The following is a 15,206-nucleotide window of genomic DNA, read 5'->3' as shown; positions in this document are numbered from 1 at the left end:
TTGTAAAATGTTTTCTTGTTACACTTTGTCCCTAGCTAGTATAAGCTTGTTGTGTGTCTTGGCCTTTCTAACTTTATCCCTACGTGCTTGTGTGGTGGGGAGTTTTACACTTTGTAATGTATATAATTTGACTTAGTTTCCTCTTTTTGTGTGACTCTTTTTGAGTTTCAGGTCATTGAAGATCTCCTGGTTAAGCCAGGTGGTCTCTTACCATACTTCATATATCTCCTATGCATTGGGATGGTTTGCTCTTGTGCCCTTAATCTTTTTTAAAAACTGCCAATTCTCCTGAACTCTTTTCCCTTAGACTTGCTTTCCATGGGATCTTACCTACCAGTTTTCCAAGTTTGCTAAAGTCTGCCTTCTTGAAGTCCATTGTGGTTATTTTGCTCTTTTCCCTTCTACCATTCCTTAGAATTGTGAATTATATTATTTCCTGATCACTTTCACCTCAGCTGCCTTCCACCTTCACATTTTCAACCAGGTCCTCCCTATTGAGAATCGAATCTAGAACAGCTTCTCCAATATAATGGATATATGTCTACTAACTCAATACCCCTCCATTCATAGCATCTGCAGAAGTAATCATGCTCATGTGAGAAGTATGTATTATTATTAATCTTATGTATTATGGTAATGCCTAGGAACCAGCCAAGAATAGGGTGCCATTGTTCTAGGTACTGTACAAGCACAGGGGAGCACAGTTCCTACCCCAAAGAACTCACACTCTAAATAGACCAGACAGACAGATAAAGGGTAGGGGAAAGAGGTATAACACACAGCAGAGTGAATATTGCAGTGGTAGCAATCATATTAGTTCCACTATTTTTTTGGGGGAGGGAGCAGTGCACTTAGACAGGGTTAAACTGAATGTAAAGACAAGGGAAGGGAGTGTTGTAGGGAAGTGGGGGAAGAGGGATAGGGCGTGGAAGAACAGTGAGAAGAGGAAAGAGAAGCGTATGGGAGGTACATGTGAAATGAATGTTGAAGAGCCTGTGAGGACGGGGTGGGAGGGGTTTGATGCAAACTGTCAATCAGCAGAGGAGAAGACATCCCCCTGTATGTTGAGGAGTTATGGGGTGCATTGTGCTTCTAGGGCTGTGCCATTTAGGTGCAATTGAGCCTTATGAATTAAATCTCATGACACTCTTCTAAGTAGGTAGCATTATATTAATTTTATAGATAGGGAACCTGAGACACACCTGTCAAGTGATTTGAGCAAGGCCATACACAAAGCCTATGGCAGGTCTCCTGACTCTGACCCCTGAGCCTGAAACTCAAGACACTGCTTCCTCTTTACAATATTCCTGTGTTGGCCTTATACCAGATCCATGCTATGCCTCAGCTTTTAAACAGTCCCTTGTAGGTACACTTCAGCAAGTATTTGCAGTGACACCAGGCAGCCTTTTCAATAGTAGGCTTAGTCAATTGGAATACAGCATGAGGAAATCATTAGGTTTGCATAGAAAATCACAGGTCAAGGCACAGTCCATACTGGTTAACACAGGGCTCCATCCAGCCAACCGGCTGTAGAATCCATCTTGGATCTGTCTCTTTTTCTGTCAGTCCCAGATGAGAGCTGTTCTCTCTCTGTGGGCCCAGTTCTTAGCTTTGCCTGCTGTCACCTCTCAGTCCATTGTCTACCTTCTCCAAAGCCAGGCTGAGTTCCTGGTTCCTTCTGTTGGAGTTCCCCATTGTTACGTGTCAGTTGTTAAGTCATTGGGGGTTCACATTGTCTTTCCAGATCCTTGATTGATATAAAGGCAGGTTCTAGGCAGGCTTTTATGACCCATTCATGTTACCCCAGACAGTTATGTTGCACAAACTCCTCATGTCTCCTGCTGTGCCCTAAGAGCAGCATTTTAACCCTTTTGCACTTACCAGGTAGCAATAGCAAGTTAAACAAGTCGCTGTCTTGCGTATCATTCATAAAAATATTACAGAAAATTCCCACTTCTATCACAACCCACCATTGTGCCCTCCTGTTCTGGAGGGAATACCTAGAATAGAATATTTTTTAATGTCTTTCACAATTAAAACCTTAATCTCTGAGCTAAGACTGTCAACAACATTAGCTCCTGTGGTGTGAACACTTGTGCACTGGGAACTGAAATGAGGCTATCAATTCTTTCACATAGCTCACTAACCAAGCACCAGAAGATAACTTTTGATTACTACCAACATGAGCTGCATTTGAAAATGCCAAAGGTTCTAGTATATCATCCATTGTTTGAGTCTCCCAGAAAGACCTATTGCTGCTTATTTAGATGTATCACCCTGACATTAATACACTGATTTGCTTCACATACATTTTTAAGTAGATCTGATTCTTTGCTGTGTCCAGATGCTTCTTTCTATTTTTAATGTAAAACTTTTTTGAAACTCCCAAGGGAAAGGCGAAAGAATACTAAGAATGTTTTTAATGAGTTTGTCTGTAAACCAGGGGATTAGTGTGATATAAGCTTCTGTTAGCTGCTCTTATAGAGTACCAGGATATGTCATTTGCTTCTTATGGATTCATTTTCTCAGTATAACTGACATTATGTGCTGATATTTCCTTCATGCATAGAACTTTTTGGCATGCTAGTCCCTTTTATCCTCTCATGCATAAGCCTCTCATGGTTTTTGGGAGGATTTGAATGAAGTTTCGTGGTACATTACAACTCAGGAGCCACCTCATAAACTTGCTTTTTTCATGTTCGTGCGGATGCCTTTCTAATTTTTTTGTCGTAAATCTGACTCTTTTTGGTGACTGTAACCTACTCTGCTTCTATTTGTCATGTGAATTCATATTATCTCTTAACACTGAGAGGAACATGATGATACAATAACAATTTATCAGCATGTAATTTATTGTTTCTACTGTGCCAAAGCAGTCACTGTGTTGTTTCCATATTTCTGATGTCAAGGGGTGAACTTCAAAAGTAGTCAGAGTTCCTTTCAAGATATTCACAATTGTGAAGCCAAAGTCTTCCCTTAGAAATGTGTTTGCAGCTCTCACTGAAATAAGTGGGAGTCCCACACATGAATACCAGGTTATGTTTTGTCTCCCAAGGGTTCAAAGACCTTCTCTTGGCATGCCAAGGATTTCCCCTTTTTTCTTCCCTCTATCTACACTCCTCCTTCACTTCCTCAGCCCACAGTGCCCTATGACAAAAGAGCTGGATAGGCCCTTCTCCTTAATCTGACCTTGCAACTCTTTACACCTACCTTTGGGAATCCTAGAGAATGACAGTGGGGTTTCTTACCTCACAGTGATTAAGCACCCTGCAGTTCCAGGATCCAAATTGCATTGGACTGTCATTAGATACCAGGTGTTCCTGTATCATACTTCCCTATTATATAGACTTAAACTAGTGTATAGGACTCGCATGTAGTCTTACATTAGTTCAATTTGGGAGTAATTCCATTGCAGTTAAGCACTAGTATAACTCCACTGATGTTTTGTAATTCCCCCCCTTGCTTATCTGTATACAGATTACTTAGATTTTGATTAATTTATTGTGGGTTAGAGTAACAATAGTGATCAACATGTACCAATTTGAGTTGGAAGGGGTGGGGAGCATAAAAGCCTTTTCTTAATCTTTCATTCTCTGAATTTGCAAACCATTCTCTACACTTCTCAGTGATACCTGGTATGGCTACAGCACTCTTCATCATAATTGCCTTCTACAGTCATTGAGATACTATATCTTCATAAAATTTGTAGCACAAGATCCAAAGTAGAAAAATAAATTTGTCACTTCTCTTACACAACTACAAAGCAATGACTAATTGCAATGGTTTCCAACATTTGTTATCTAGAGCTGCTGAAGATAAGTTCGTAGCCAAACAGATCTTGGATCAAAACAGTAAGTGATTTGAAGTGAGTGAGTTGCACTGTAGTCATTGGTACACTGGTACACATGTAAGAGTTTGTGTGTGAAGATTCCTTTGCAGGATTGGGACGAAGTCAGTTAAAGTGAGATGAATTGCATAGGGTCACACTGTGCCAGGCCATTACACTGGTGTGTACAGGAAAGGGGAGCATTCTGCACTTCCTAAAGGATGTAGCAATAGGTGTGTTCCCCCTAAGCGCTGGAGGAAGGCATTATGAGGCAAAATTCCTCGTGGTACCCTCTTTGGTTCAGGGCTGTTCTGCACTTCCCCTAATGCAGGACTGTGCTTTAAAGGCAAAATTAAGCCCACAGGAGTCAATTTAATAATTATACAAGTCTACTTTCCTTGGATAAAAGCCATAAACTGGAACAGGAATGTTCTATTTATATTTGTTTGTAGCTTGCTGCATGCTAACAAGTCTAAAGATTAATAAGGTGTATATAAAATATTTTTGGCAAACCCATATAAAGTAGATACAGAAAGGAACAGCAACAAACAAAACACAGGAGTTTAGAAGACTGACAGTGGCTAATAGTGGTTGTCCCTTTTGCATACTCCCCACCTTTGCTTGAATGCCTTTCTTTCTAGGTAGAGAAATATAGTTCCCTTGGGCGTCTTTGTAGATATCATCTAGGGTTTGCCAAGGGAGAAATGGATATACGAGTGATTACCATGAAAGCCATTTTACTGTAATGCTCCCCTGCCCTCGTTCTATGTCTGACAGTGGAGACACCTGGTCTGAATGCTCATATGCACAGAACGAATACTTGGTACACCTGATGGTTGGGTTGCTTTGTGCCTTCCCATCTTCCTCCAATCCTGGGCCATAATTTAGAGTAATCTCAACACTGCTCTAAATTGCACTATCTTAAAACTACACCTCAACATTGCTAACATGGGAATGATCCCCAGAGTGCAGCATGTTCCAGCCAGGTTTCATTTTGCAAAGAGATGCTGAAAGTACTGCAAGTTGAACAAATGGAACTTTATTAAACCCTTTGGACTGCTCTGTCCAGGTGGCTGAGTTGTTTCCAGCCCAATTCTCTGGAGTGCTGTCAGTAATAATTTCTCCATGGAACATGGGCTCTCTGACTCCAGTTCCACTGATCATGATACATCTTCCCTATTTTACAAACATTTTAATATAAATATTAAAAACAAATAATTGACATCCAGACCCCCACCCTATATTACTTTGATCAGAGTTGCTAGCGCACAGCTGAGTTGACGTCACTTCTTTACCACAGACTCGGCTGGTTGTGTAGTCTTTGAGAGCAGGCAACCAGACCAGGAGTGATCTACCTCTCTTTCCAAGTCTAGCAAACTATCTCTCTGTGGAGTATCCTTCCCCCCTGTCGGGTTGGCTTCTGGATGCACTGTCTCTCTATCTCTCCCTCCTTCCCTCCCTCCCTTCCCCCCCCCCACCCCATTCTGATCCTCTTGGTAGGTTCTCTGGGTGTTTGTCTGCTGGCTCATAAATGACTGTTGTTCCTTTGGATCCCTTATTCCCTCTTGCACAGTCACCTTGTAGGACCTAGGTGCCAATGTATCCGTCACAACTCCTTTAGTCCACTCCTTCTGGTGACTCTCTAAAGGCTGTATTCTCACAGGATTCTTGGCTGATCTGTCATACTCTAGTGCCTGTTTTCTCTGATTGTCAACTATCTCCTCTTAGTGTCTCCATCTTCAGCCTGCAACAGGTCTTTCATTGATAGCAGGGTTTTGGACTATTGTCCCATCAATGCCTGTGGCAGACTATTTTGGCAGTCTTGTGCCAGGGAGGAGGTGTGGTGGTCAGACTTGCATTTGCATGCAAATTCCCTGAATTCTTCTGAGAGAAATTGAAGTCCATTATAGGTGAATACAGCATGTGGAATCCGCTGTCTTGGAAAGTGGGCCTTTAATTTCCTAATCACTGACTCAGTTCTGTTATAAGGCAGGCATAGACATTCCAAAAATTTGAATAGTAGTCCACTGTAATCAAGTACAGTATTTTCTTTTTCCTTGTAGGTCAATAAGTCCACTTCCACCTTTCCCCATAGTTGTATGGGCTCCGTAGCCGTCTCTGGTGGTCAAAGGGTGTTGCAAAGGTTGTCGGTGTCTGGGCTTATGTGCCAAAACCTGTTCCTCATATCACAGACTATAAAGGTTCTGGCAAGATGCCATCAACTGTGGATAATGGATAGTGGCATCTTTCCCATGTCTAGTTCAGAGGCTTTGAGGTTATGCAGATGTGTAATTTACCTGATTGCTGCTTTGCCACCACCATGCTGCTTATCCAGGCTATACTGGCCTCTACAGATACCATGATATCCCTGTTCTGCTGACTTTCAAGCTCCTTGCATACTGTGTTAGGTAGTGGCACTGGAATTTTCCTTCATGGTAAGCACATAGGTTCCACAGTGGGGTCTATCTTCAGTCACAGCTTTCCTTTGAGGCACCTGTCTCCTTTGAAAACATCCCGTATGATGTTTCATTGTCCATGAGACTTCCTTTTTTGTTTCTTGCACTGCAGCTGTACAATTCTGAAATTCCATCCTGGTCAGATTTATGGCTTGTATCACTGTATTCCCAGGAGGGATCTGTGGTGCTTACTATCCACCACCACAAACCTCAGTTGGTATAGTCTGTAATCACATTCTTCTATAGGCTGTATTGTGCACTCATGTATTAGATTGTGCCTGCTCTTTAAGGTGGCTTATATGTCTTAATTTATCCCAAGGAATCACATTGCAGAAGGCCCTACTATCCAGCTGAAATTGCACAGGACATTTCCCTATCAACATGGTTGCATGGACAGTACAGTATACTTGTGATTATCCAAAACCCTATTCTCTGAACCTCCACATTCTGAGTCCTTTTCCCGTCCCCCATGTATCTCATGCTGGGGGACAAGGAAGGGCTTTGGATAAAGTGGAGGTTCAGATGATAGAGTAGAGACCCTTAGACACGACTGCGAGAAGGCTGAGCCCCCAGCTGTGGAAGAGGCCACCCTGCTTCTGAATGGCTCCTGTGGCAGTGTAGGGTGTCCTCTATAACCCTGTTGTCACAAGAGTGAGCAGGGCCATGACACCAGAGCTACAGAAGGCTCCCTGCAGCAGGGCCATTGGCACCTGATCCTTGCAGGTGCAAGGTGCAGAGAAGGCTCCAGTCCTTTCTGGGGCAGAGCAGAGTCCTGGCCAGGGGTCTCTGTTCTGCCATGTGTCGGCAGGGATAGGGTGTCACCGGCCCTATGGCAGTGCAGGGAGCTCTCTGCAGATCTGTTGTCTTAGGAGTGAGTGCGAATGGCAGAGAAGAAACCCCACTGGCCAGGGCTGTGAAGAGAAGGATGACGAGCTCCTGGCCATGGGGGAGGCTCCTCCACTGCTGAACTTCTCTTCCCTCTTGATTATCCACATAAAATGTGTGTCCCCCATGCTATTTGGTTAATCATGAATATACTGTATAGAGGAGGACTGGAGCTCAGGTTTCGTCCTAAAATATTACCCAAGGCGCTATTTAAAAAGGAATAACAAGTATTTACTGTATGCTGTCATATTAGAAACAAAATTTGACACAACTACTGTATATTACGTGCATTACAGTTGTTTATATTGTTACAATTTCCTTCTTTCTGCACACCATTTTCCCTTTTACTGAAGGGAAAAACATCAATGAAAAAGTGTAAACAAAATAGCTTGTTACAAATTGTGTTCAACTGGGAAACATTGTTTAAATATTTATTCCTGAAAAATGTTTCAGACTAAAGATGATCACAAACTGATAGTCTGTGTGTGTGTCTGAGCTTTATTTTTATTCCATGAGTCCGTTGCAGTCAGTGGTTGCAACTCTCTTGAAGGCAAAAGAGGTGCTTATACTAAGTAATTGCAGCCCTCTGTTTGTTCCCTGAAAATGCTGTATCTTCCATTTAGACATATTTGGAGTGAAAAGGCTTGATATTTCTTTGCCTTGAACTCCTAGCACAAAACAGAATATTACTTGGCACTAAACATACAACATCTGCCAAATTGATCACCTAGCAGAATCTCATTTCCTGAGTCATTTAAAAGGAAATTCTTTATCACCACAAGTGGAATAAAGGGATTTCCCAGATTAAAATTGTCTGTCATCAAAAAGATTTACTGCTCATTGATATAATATAACTTTGCACTAGAAGACATGACCACTGGCTTAAGAGGATGTCTCTGAAGATGAGCAATGATCCTATCTTCCAAAATAGTTGTTATTCTTTGTTGCATTATGCATAAACATACTGTACAGTAAAGCATACACTCATTCATCTACCTAGGCATTTTTATGACTCATCACTGTAGTGTTTGAGCCCCAAATATGGATTAAAAACCCTATACCTCAGCTACAGATCATAAAGGTGGAATTCTTGTGGTGAAAGGATGATGAAGATTCTGAGGCAGAAAGGTTGAATATATATTACAGCATTACAGTCAAGCCTCAAAGAGTTAACTTTGATTCTCTCCAACTCATGTATTATCACTAGATAGAGGCGTAGCAGGCCAAATTATACCCTCTGCTACATAGATATAGTCCTATTATTTTCATTATTGAACCTTCCCTGAGAACCTGTGCATCCTGGTTGCCTGCTGTGAGTTTGTATAGGTTGGTAGAGAGGATATAATCTCAGTGCAGTGTAGGTGAAGCCTGCAGATCTTCTGGTGCCATGATGATGCATGAGATAGAAAAACCCAGATGTGTGTGTGGCTGGCGATTAGGAAAATAATCTTATCAGTGTGACACTGTAATATAAGTACTTGCCATAGAATGCAGTGTAAATCCCAAGGGCTAGATTTATGGAGGGAAAGTTATTCAGTGTCCAAGCATGCAAAGAGCGAGCCATGATAGTACAACATTCATGCTTTATTCCTTCCTGCTCTGTCATCAGGCTTTCCTGAAAGTAGAGTTCTCGAAGTTCCACCTTGACATTATCCTATACCAAGGGTGGCCAACCTGAGCCTGAGAAGGAGCCAGAATTTACCAATGTACATTGCCAAAGAGCCACAGTAATATGTCAGCAGCCCCCCATCAGCTCCTCTCTCTCCAATTCCAGCACCTCCCACCCACCAGCAGCCCTGCCGATCAGCACCTCCCCCTCCCTCCCCACACCTCCCAATCAGCTGTTTCGTGGTGTGCAGGAGGCTCTGGGGGGGAGGGAGGAGAAGCGAGGGTACTGCAAGCTCAGGGGAGGGGGTGGGAAGAGGTGGAGTGGGGGCAGAGCCAGGGGTTGAGCAATGGGCACCCCCCAGCACATTGGAAAGTTGGCACCTGTAGCTCCAGCCCCGTAGTCGGTGCCTATACAAGGAGCCACATATTCACTTCTGAAGAGCCATAGGTTGGCCACCCCTGCCCTATACATAAGCTTGTTATCACACTATACCACCCCCTATTAGCAAGCTATCATAGCAAAGGGAATTTTTTTTCTGGGGAGGAGAGCGTGTTTTGCAACCTTCAACTGCAGAGTTTTTTGTACATTTTGGTGAATTTAGGTTATTTTCTTTCTTGCCTCTATTAGAGAAACCATAACAGCCAGCAATATTAATGCACTATTGCCAATGTTCAAAATAACACTTCTCATACCTACACAGATATTGGATATGTGCCTGATATCGGAGTGCAGTGCAATAACAGAGCATAAAAATCAATAAAATTCCCATACAGGCACAGACTGGGCTGGGGCGCAGTTGGGTATTTGCCTGGTGGATGCCTCATCTGTTGGACCACTAAGCTGCTCTACTCTTACATGACTGCGCTGGGCGCATGCCTTGCAAGCACCTTCAGACACCTTCTGCAAGAAAACCAGAACCTTCCCTCCTAGTGGCTGCTGCTTAAATTTTGGCAGGGATGGAACTCAGCTGAACAGGCTCTCTGGTCTACCAGCAACCTGCCCCCCTTCTCTACGAGATCACAGATCTACTTATTGTACACGCTTACCAGAGCTGAGACAATCTCAGAGTGGAAGCAGATGGGTTTATTTATTTATTGAGAGGAAAGTGTGGGGTAGCAGGGCAGATGGATTTTGAGGGGAGAGGAGATGGATTTTCATAGCAGTGTGTGAAGGAAGATGAATGTTTGCTGGGGAGGAGAGGTGCGCACCGGAGAGAGGAAAGCAGCAGAATTTGATAGAAATTATGTATGTGTAGATCTTATATTTTAAACAGCTTGATGATGTAAACTTTTGAGGGTTGCTTTAAAAACTTTACCTAGACTGGTGCTAAGCCTGCTGGTCCAGCAGGCTTAACACTGACTTAGAAAGTTGTGTGTGGCTTATTTTGTCATCTTCCATTTTTTCTCCCCTCCCTTCTTTGATTCATGTACTTTCATCTTACTGTTTTCTTCTGCTCTCCTTTCTTTCTCACTTTCTTCTCTGCTCTTTGCTTTCTTTGAAAAGTAGGGTCACATTTCCTCCTATTTTTTCCTCTATCCCACTGGTCTTATTCTTATGCTGTCTACCCTACTTCCTCTCACATTACATTGTATATTCCCCCTTAGAGCCCTTCTTCTGTTGTCTGTCCTCTTATCCCTTCTGTATTCCATTGTTTATCCTTTGTTCTCTCTCCTCTTGGCATAGCCACCTCTTTCTCGTTACTCTCGCTTATCAAGTCCTCCCCATCCCCACTCCATGGTCCCTTCTTTCCCTGACTCATTGGAGCTCACCTTCTCTCTAATTCCCTGCTCCCCTTGGGAAGATGTTGCTGCCAAGGATAAGACAAGTGGTGAGCTCCCTCTCTTCCTCTGACCTCTGTGTACTCCCCTTCTCTGTTTTCTGAGGATTGCTGCTGCCTCTACCATTGCTGAAGGGAAGAGTGGATACCTCTCATTCTGCCCACTGCGCAGTCATAGGCAGCTGCTGACTGGCAATCTCTTCCCCCTGGCTCCTGGAGGCCACAATAACAATTTGGAGGAGAACAGCTGGTGGCTGAGAAGACATTTGTGTCCACTGCTCAGTCACAGGTGGCTGCTGGCTGTCAGTCTCTTCCTCCTGGCTGTTGGAGGCACAATAATAACAATTTGGAGGAGAACAGCTGGTGGCTGGGAGGGCATTTGCTGTGAGTTTAGTGCTGGTGGTATATCCCCACAAGATTCTTCTCAGGTATGAAATGCTCATGGGTGCTCAAAAATCATGGGCCTAAAAAGGGGAGTTTGGAACCTTTCCTAATTAACGTTGTGTATTCCCACCACAAAGCTCTTAACCTGCAACCTGTTTTGAAGGCAGGCTCCAGCACAAAAAAGGTTAAAAATGAAAGGTGAGATTCGCAGTGAACTTCGCAAGCCCCAAAGGCTTGTTCTGTCCCCACCACACAGAGATTTGGAAGCTGAACTATCCTCTCTCACACTGACTGCTCCTGAGTGGTGTTGATGTATACTGCTGGGGGGTGGAGGGAGGGGGCAGTGTGGGGGCCGCTGTCATGCTGTCCTCTGCACTTACCTGCTGTGTAGTTAAAACAGTGGATGCTGAGTTCCAGTGCCATCAGTCTAGTAGCTTTCACACGTAAGGAAATATCAAAGCTTGCCAAACAGAGAGAGCGTAAGTGCATTCACTGAACAAATGTAACAAACGGCTGTTATGCCAATTTTCATTGCTGTCGTCCTTTCCATTGTGTGTTGCTGTAGTGCAAACTATTTATTTAAAAAGGTGTAAAATATATGAAGTGGTGTTACAAATAAACTGCAGGTGTATTGCGCCATTAAACAAACAACTCAAATCTTCACAGTAAATACAAGAGAAAATCATTAACAGGGTGGCAGACTGTAAAATCGTGAATAGGAACGCAGGTCCCCTATGCTGTCACCTGAGTCCCCCTTTGCTGTATCAGTGTTGCCAGCTACAACTATTCAAAAATCAGGAGCATGGGACTAGCTTAAAAATCATGAAAATTTTAAAAATAGGTATTCTTTTTATTTACCTGCTGGGGTTGGAGCATGGTAGGTTCACATTTTCCAGCTCTTCTCTGTGACCACACAGGCTCAAAACTTTAATTGAAGTGTTCTGTTGAGGATGGGGTTTGGATTTAGCCTGTCCAAAACGATCTGTGGGTTTGTGCTAGTATCGGGGTTAGCTGTGGGTTACAGCTGGCTAGTTTGATTTTTAAAAATAAAATGACCGGAAAAGGCCAGGACAATAGAGCAAGTAATTAAAATAAATAACTACACGCTCTCCCCCATCACTAATACGGAGAGCTGATGTGAAATAGTTCCACATACAGAGTTTTGTACATTTCCCCATAGCTGTCCTATAAGGGACAAGCTGATTTTAATAGAGGCATGCTGATTTACACCAGCTGAGGATCTGGCCCTTAAGACTATTGATTTTCTTGATGGATTTTTTAAAATAAAACAAGTTTATTTTTCTGAGAACCTTCCTTACTTGGTTGCTTTAAAAAAGAATGTTTCTGAAGCAAGAAAAAATGGGAGTGGTGTCTGCTCAGGCAAAAGTTCCATCCACAAACCCCAAATTGACCAGGAAATGTATAAACACTGTATGTGTGTGTGACTGCCACATCATTTCCAAAGGGACTTGGAGAAGCAGGACTAGTGGGCATTGACTGCCACGTCTTCTCTCCACCCCCATACATTAGGCAAGTCTAGTCCAAGAACAAATGTAAACACCAAAACAATATGTGGCTTGTACTCCGTTAAAACCAGGAGAGAGTCAGTCATGTTTTCAAAAAAAATATGAACTCTTCCCTGTTCAGATGGAACTGAGGAGGTATATCTATCAACAGGGCTCAGACTGATGGATAGCTGAGGGAACAATTCCTATAGTAAACTTTTAATAAAGCTTATTAAATGTAGGGCCATGTTCGGACCTCACTTGCTTTGGTGTAACTTGGTGTGTCAGCCCTGGTCAAACGTCCCCTTTTTGGACATCCACCAGGCTGCTGTGTCTGGACCCACGCACTGGGCCTGTGTGCTTTTTAAGCTCCCCTTCCTGACTGGATAGGCTCCGGCCACTGACTATAGTCTCACTGGCACATTTCTTTGGACAATCTCTCTGTCTTATACCCACAGACAAGTGGAGGCAAGAGCCTGCAGCCCCGCTGCTTTAGACCGTTCCAGGGCACTCCATTAACTTAAGCACACCCTTTACAAGTTCTGCACCTTGTGGACTTGCTGGGTCTACAGCTTAACCTTTCAGGGGACATGGAACAGTTGACACAAATAAAAACAGACTTTGCAGAAGGATTTCTGAAATAGTTGCTTTTTATTTTAGACAGCATAGAAGATATGCAGATCTAGGCAAATTAAGAAACACCTGTATGTGAATCCCTGTCTCTGTTTCCCCACCACTCATGGTAGTCTTTGGGATTTGAGTCAGTGTCCTTTGAGAGTTGTAAATCCCCTCCCCTGGACTTCATTCTCCCAGGTCAGACTTCTCTTTTGAAGCCTGGAGTCTCATTCTGTGACCCATGCTGTCATTGTTCTCCAGCTCTGGCTCATCTGGCAGTCAAAAAGTCCCTCTTCCCTCCAAAATCCTGTCCCTTTGTTCTTCTGAGTCCTTCTGTGTTTTTTAAAGGGCTGTCTCAACACCTCACTCTTTGTTGCCCTTCTGGGGAGATTTCAGAGCTCCTTTTGCCCCCTACCTGTTGCAAGTGGAGTAGAATTGGTTTTTCCTAACCTTCAGCTGTCCCATTTTTCTAAGGTGCTTCCATTTGAATGGAGGGTATTCAGGTTAATGACTCTCCTGTTCCTGGTCTGGGGGAGATGTGACACCAGCCCTGACGGCCAATGGCCAATTCCACGGGCACGTAAGCTTTCAATATATACCAATTTCATAAAAACAACCAGAATTCATAACTTGTACATAGAGAAGCTCCCCAGATTGTCACACTTGGATTGACCTCGCTTGGCTTCCGTGGTCTACTCTGAATTTATACCTGTGCAATGGAGCACAGGGAGAGGATTTAAGGGATTGGGGACCCCCCCCCCCCAGCGTCTTAATCTTTTCTTTATGTAATCTATACTTTCGTTACAGATTTTTGGCTTTCTATTTCTCTAAGATCTTTCTCTTCATCAAAGGTAATTATTATTGTACAGTCTATGCACAAGTAGTCCATCATGGATTTCAATATTCAGTAAGGATGCCAGCAGAAAACAGTCAATATTTTTCTTGCATGTTTGTTCAAGCTAATCTTATTCCTTTGCAGAAGTTGCCAAACATTCAAAAATAAGTAAATATTTGACTCCATGTTAAAATAAATAAATTAAATCTCCTCACTTATGTTACTTGAAGGGAAGTATGTTACATATAATGAAACCAGTACAGTACTCATGTAAGCAGGCATGACTTCACTGAAGTTGGTGAAGTTGAACCCCCTTACACAAGGGCTGAATTTGGCTCATCACTGATCTTTTTCTTAATATTTTTGCTTTAAATATCTGTGTAGTAAAATATTCTGAGCTTTGCACATATGTAGGTACGCTATGTGGGGTGGAGGGTGAGGGAGTTTTATTCCATAATGAGAGGCAGAGGATTATTTTCAAACCAAGTGCTGGACAGACATATTTAATATATACCACTTAAAAAGCTTCAGAGAAGTGACCTAGTTTTTCATGATTTTGTTGCCTCACAGTCTGAGGTGGCAACAGCTACTGACAGTGTCTCTATTGTTTCTGAGAGGTACTGTTCACCAATGGGAGTGAAGTATCATACCTCAGCTGCCCTAGGGTACAAGGTATGTTTCTCAACAGCCTATGCTCAAATCTTCAGTCAAGTCAAAAAAGAGTTTTTAAGGAATGCTCCCTTTACTAAATCTGCTGTGTAGAATTTGCCATTCTGCTGAGCTAACTGTAGATGAGAAACATGCTTCTGGGTAAGTTAAAGCCATGTGGGAAGTTGTAACTTCTCTGTTTCAACTAACTAGCATAATAGACTGGTACTCTGTATGTTTTTTCCAGCTCTGTATGAAGAGAAATGTATACTATATTTTGGTAATTTATTTTGAAGAGCTGCCCATTAACATAAGTTGTACTCATTTGCTGTGGTTCAGGTACTGAAGTATCAGTTTAGGAAATCCTAGTCTCTGATTATTTAGTTGTCTGATTTATTTATTTCGGATGCTTTTTATCTTTGGCTAATGTATGCCATAGAGAGATAGGAATGCCAGAATCAGCATTTGAACTTTACTCTTGTTCAGATGGTAATCATGACATTTTCTGAAGGATGGCTATAAGTAAAACTTCTTGTTAGTGAGTCAGCTGTAAGTATTTATATCTCAGATATTAACACAGTGTGTTTCTGTAGGTGAAGTGTGCTAATGGATAATTTTAAAAAAATCTATTACTTGACTGTTTAATAATGAACATCATTAATAACT

The 15,206-nt window shown here is 42.6% G+C and overlaps 1 protein-coding gene across 5 annotated transcripts in view; it reads left to right on the top strand.

Moving 5' to 3' along the window:
• Nucleotides 1–15,206, top strand: part of ZNF385B (zinc finger protein 385B) — a 311,286-nt gene that overhangs the window by 138,591 nt on the left and 157,489 nt on the right. The window contains exon 1 of one of the 5 annotated variants that reach the window (XM_048868911.2): nt 14,627–14,702. The exons of the other annotated variants lie outside the window; for them this stretch is intronic. Within the exon in view, the coding sequence (XP_048724868.2) occupies nt 14,684–14,702 (19 nt within the window). The 5' untranslated portion in view covers nt 14,627–14,683. Of the gene's footprint in view, nt 1–14,626; nt 14,703–15,206 lie in introns of those variants that run through there. 5 annotated transcript variants of the gene reach the window in all.

This window comes from Caretta caretta, chromosome 11 (genome assembly GCF_965140235.1).
Source record: "Caretta caretta isolate rCarCar2 chromosome 11, rCarCar1.hap1, whole genome shotgun sequence".
Taxonomy (NCBI): Eukaryota; Metazoa; Chordata; order Testudines; family Cheloniidae; genus Caretta; species Caretta caretta.
This window is presented reverse-complemented; position numbering and strand designations above follow the sequence as displayed.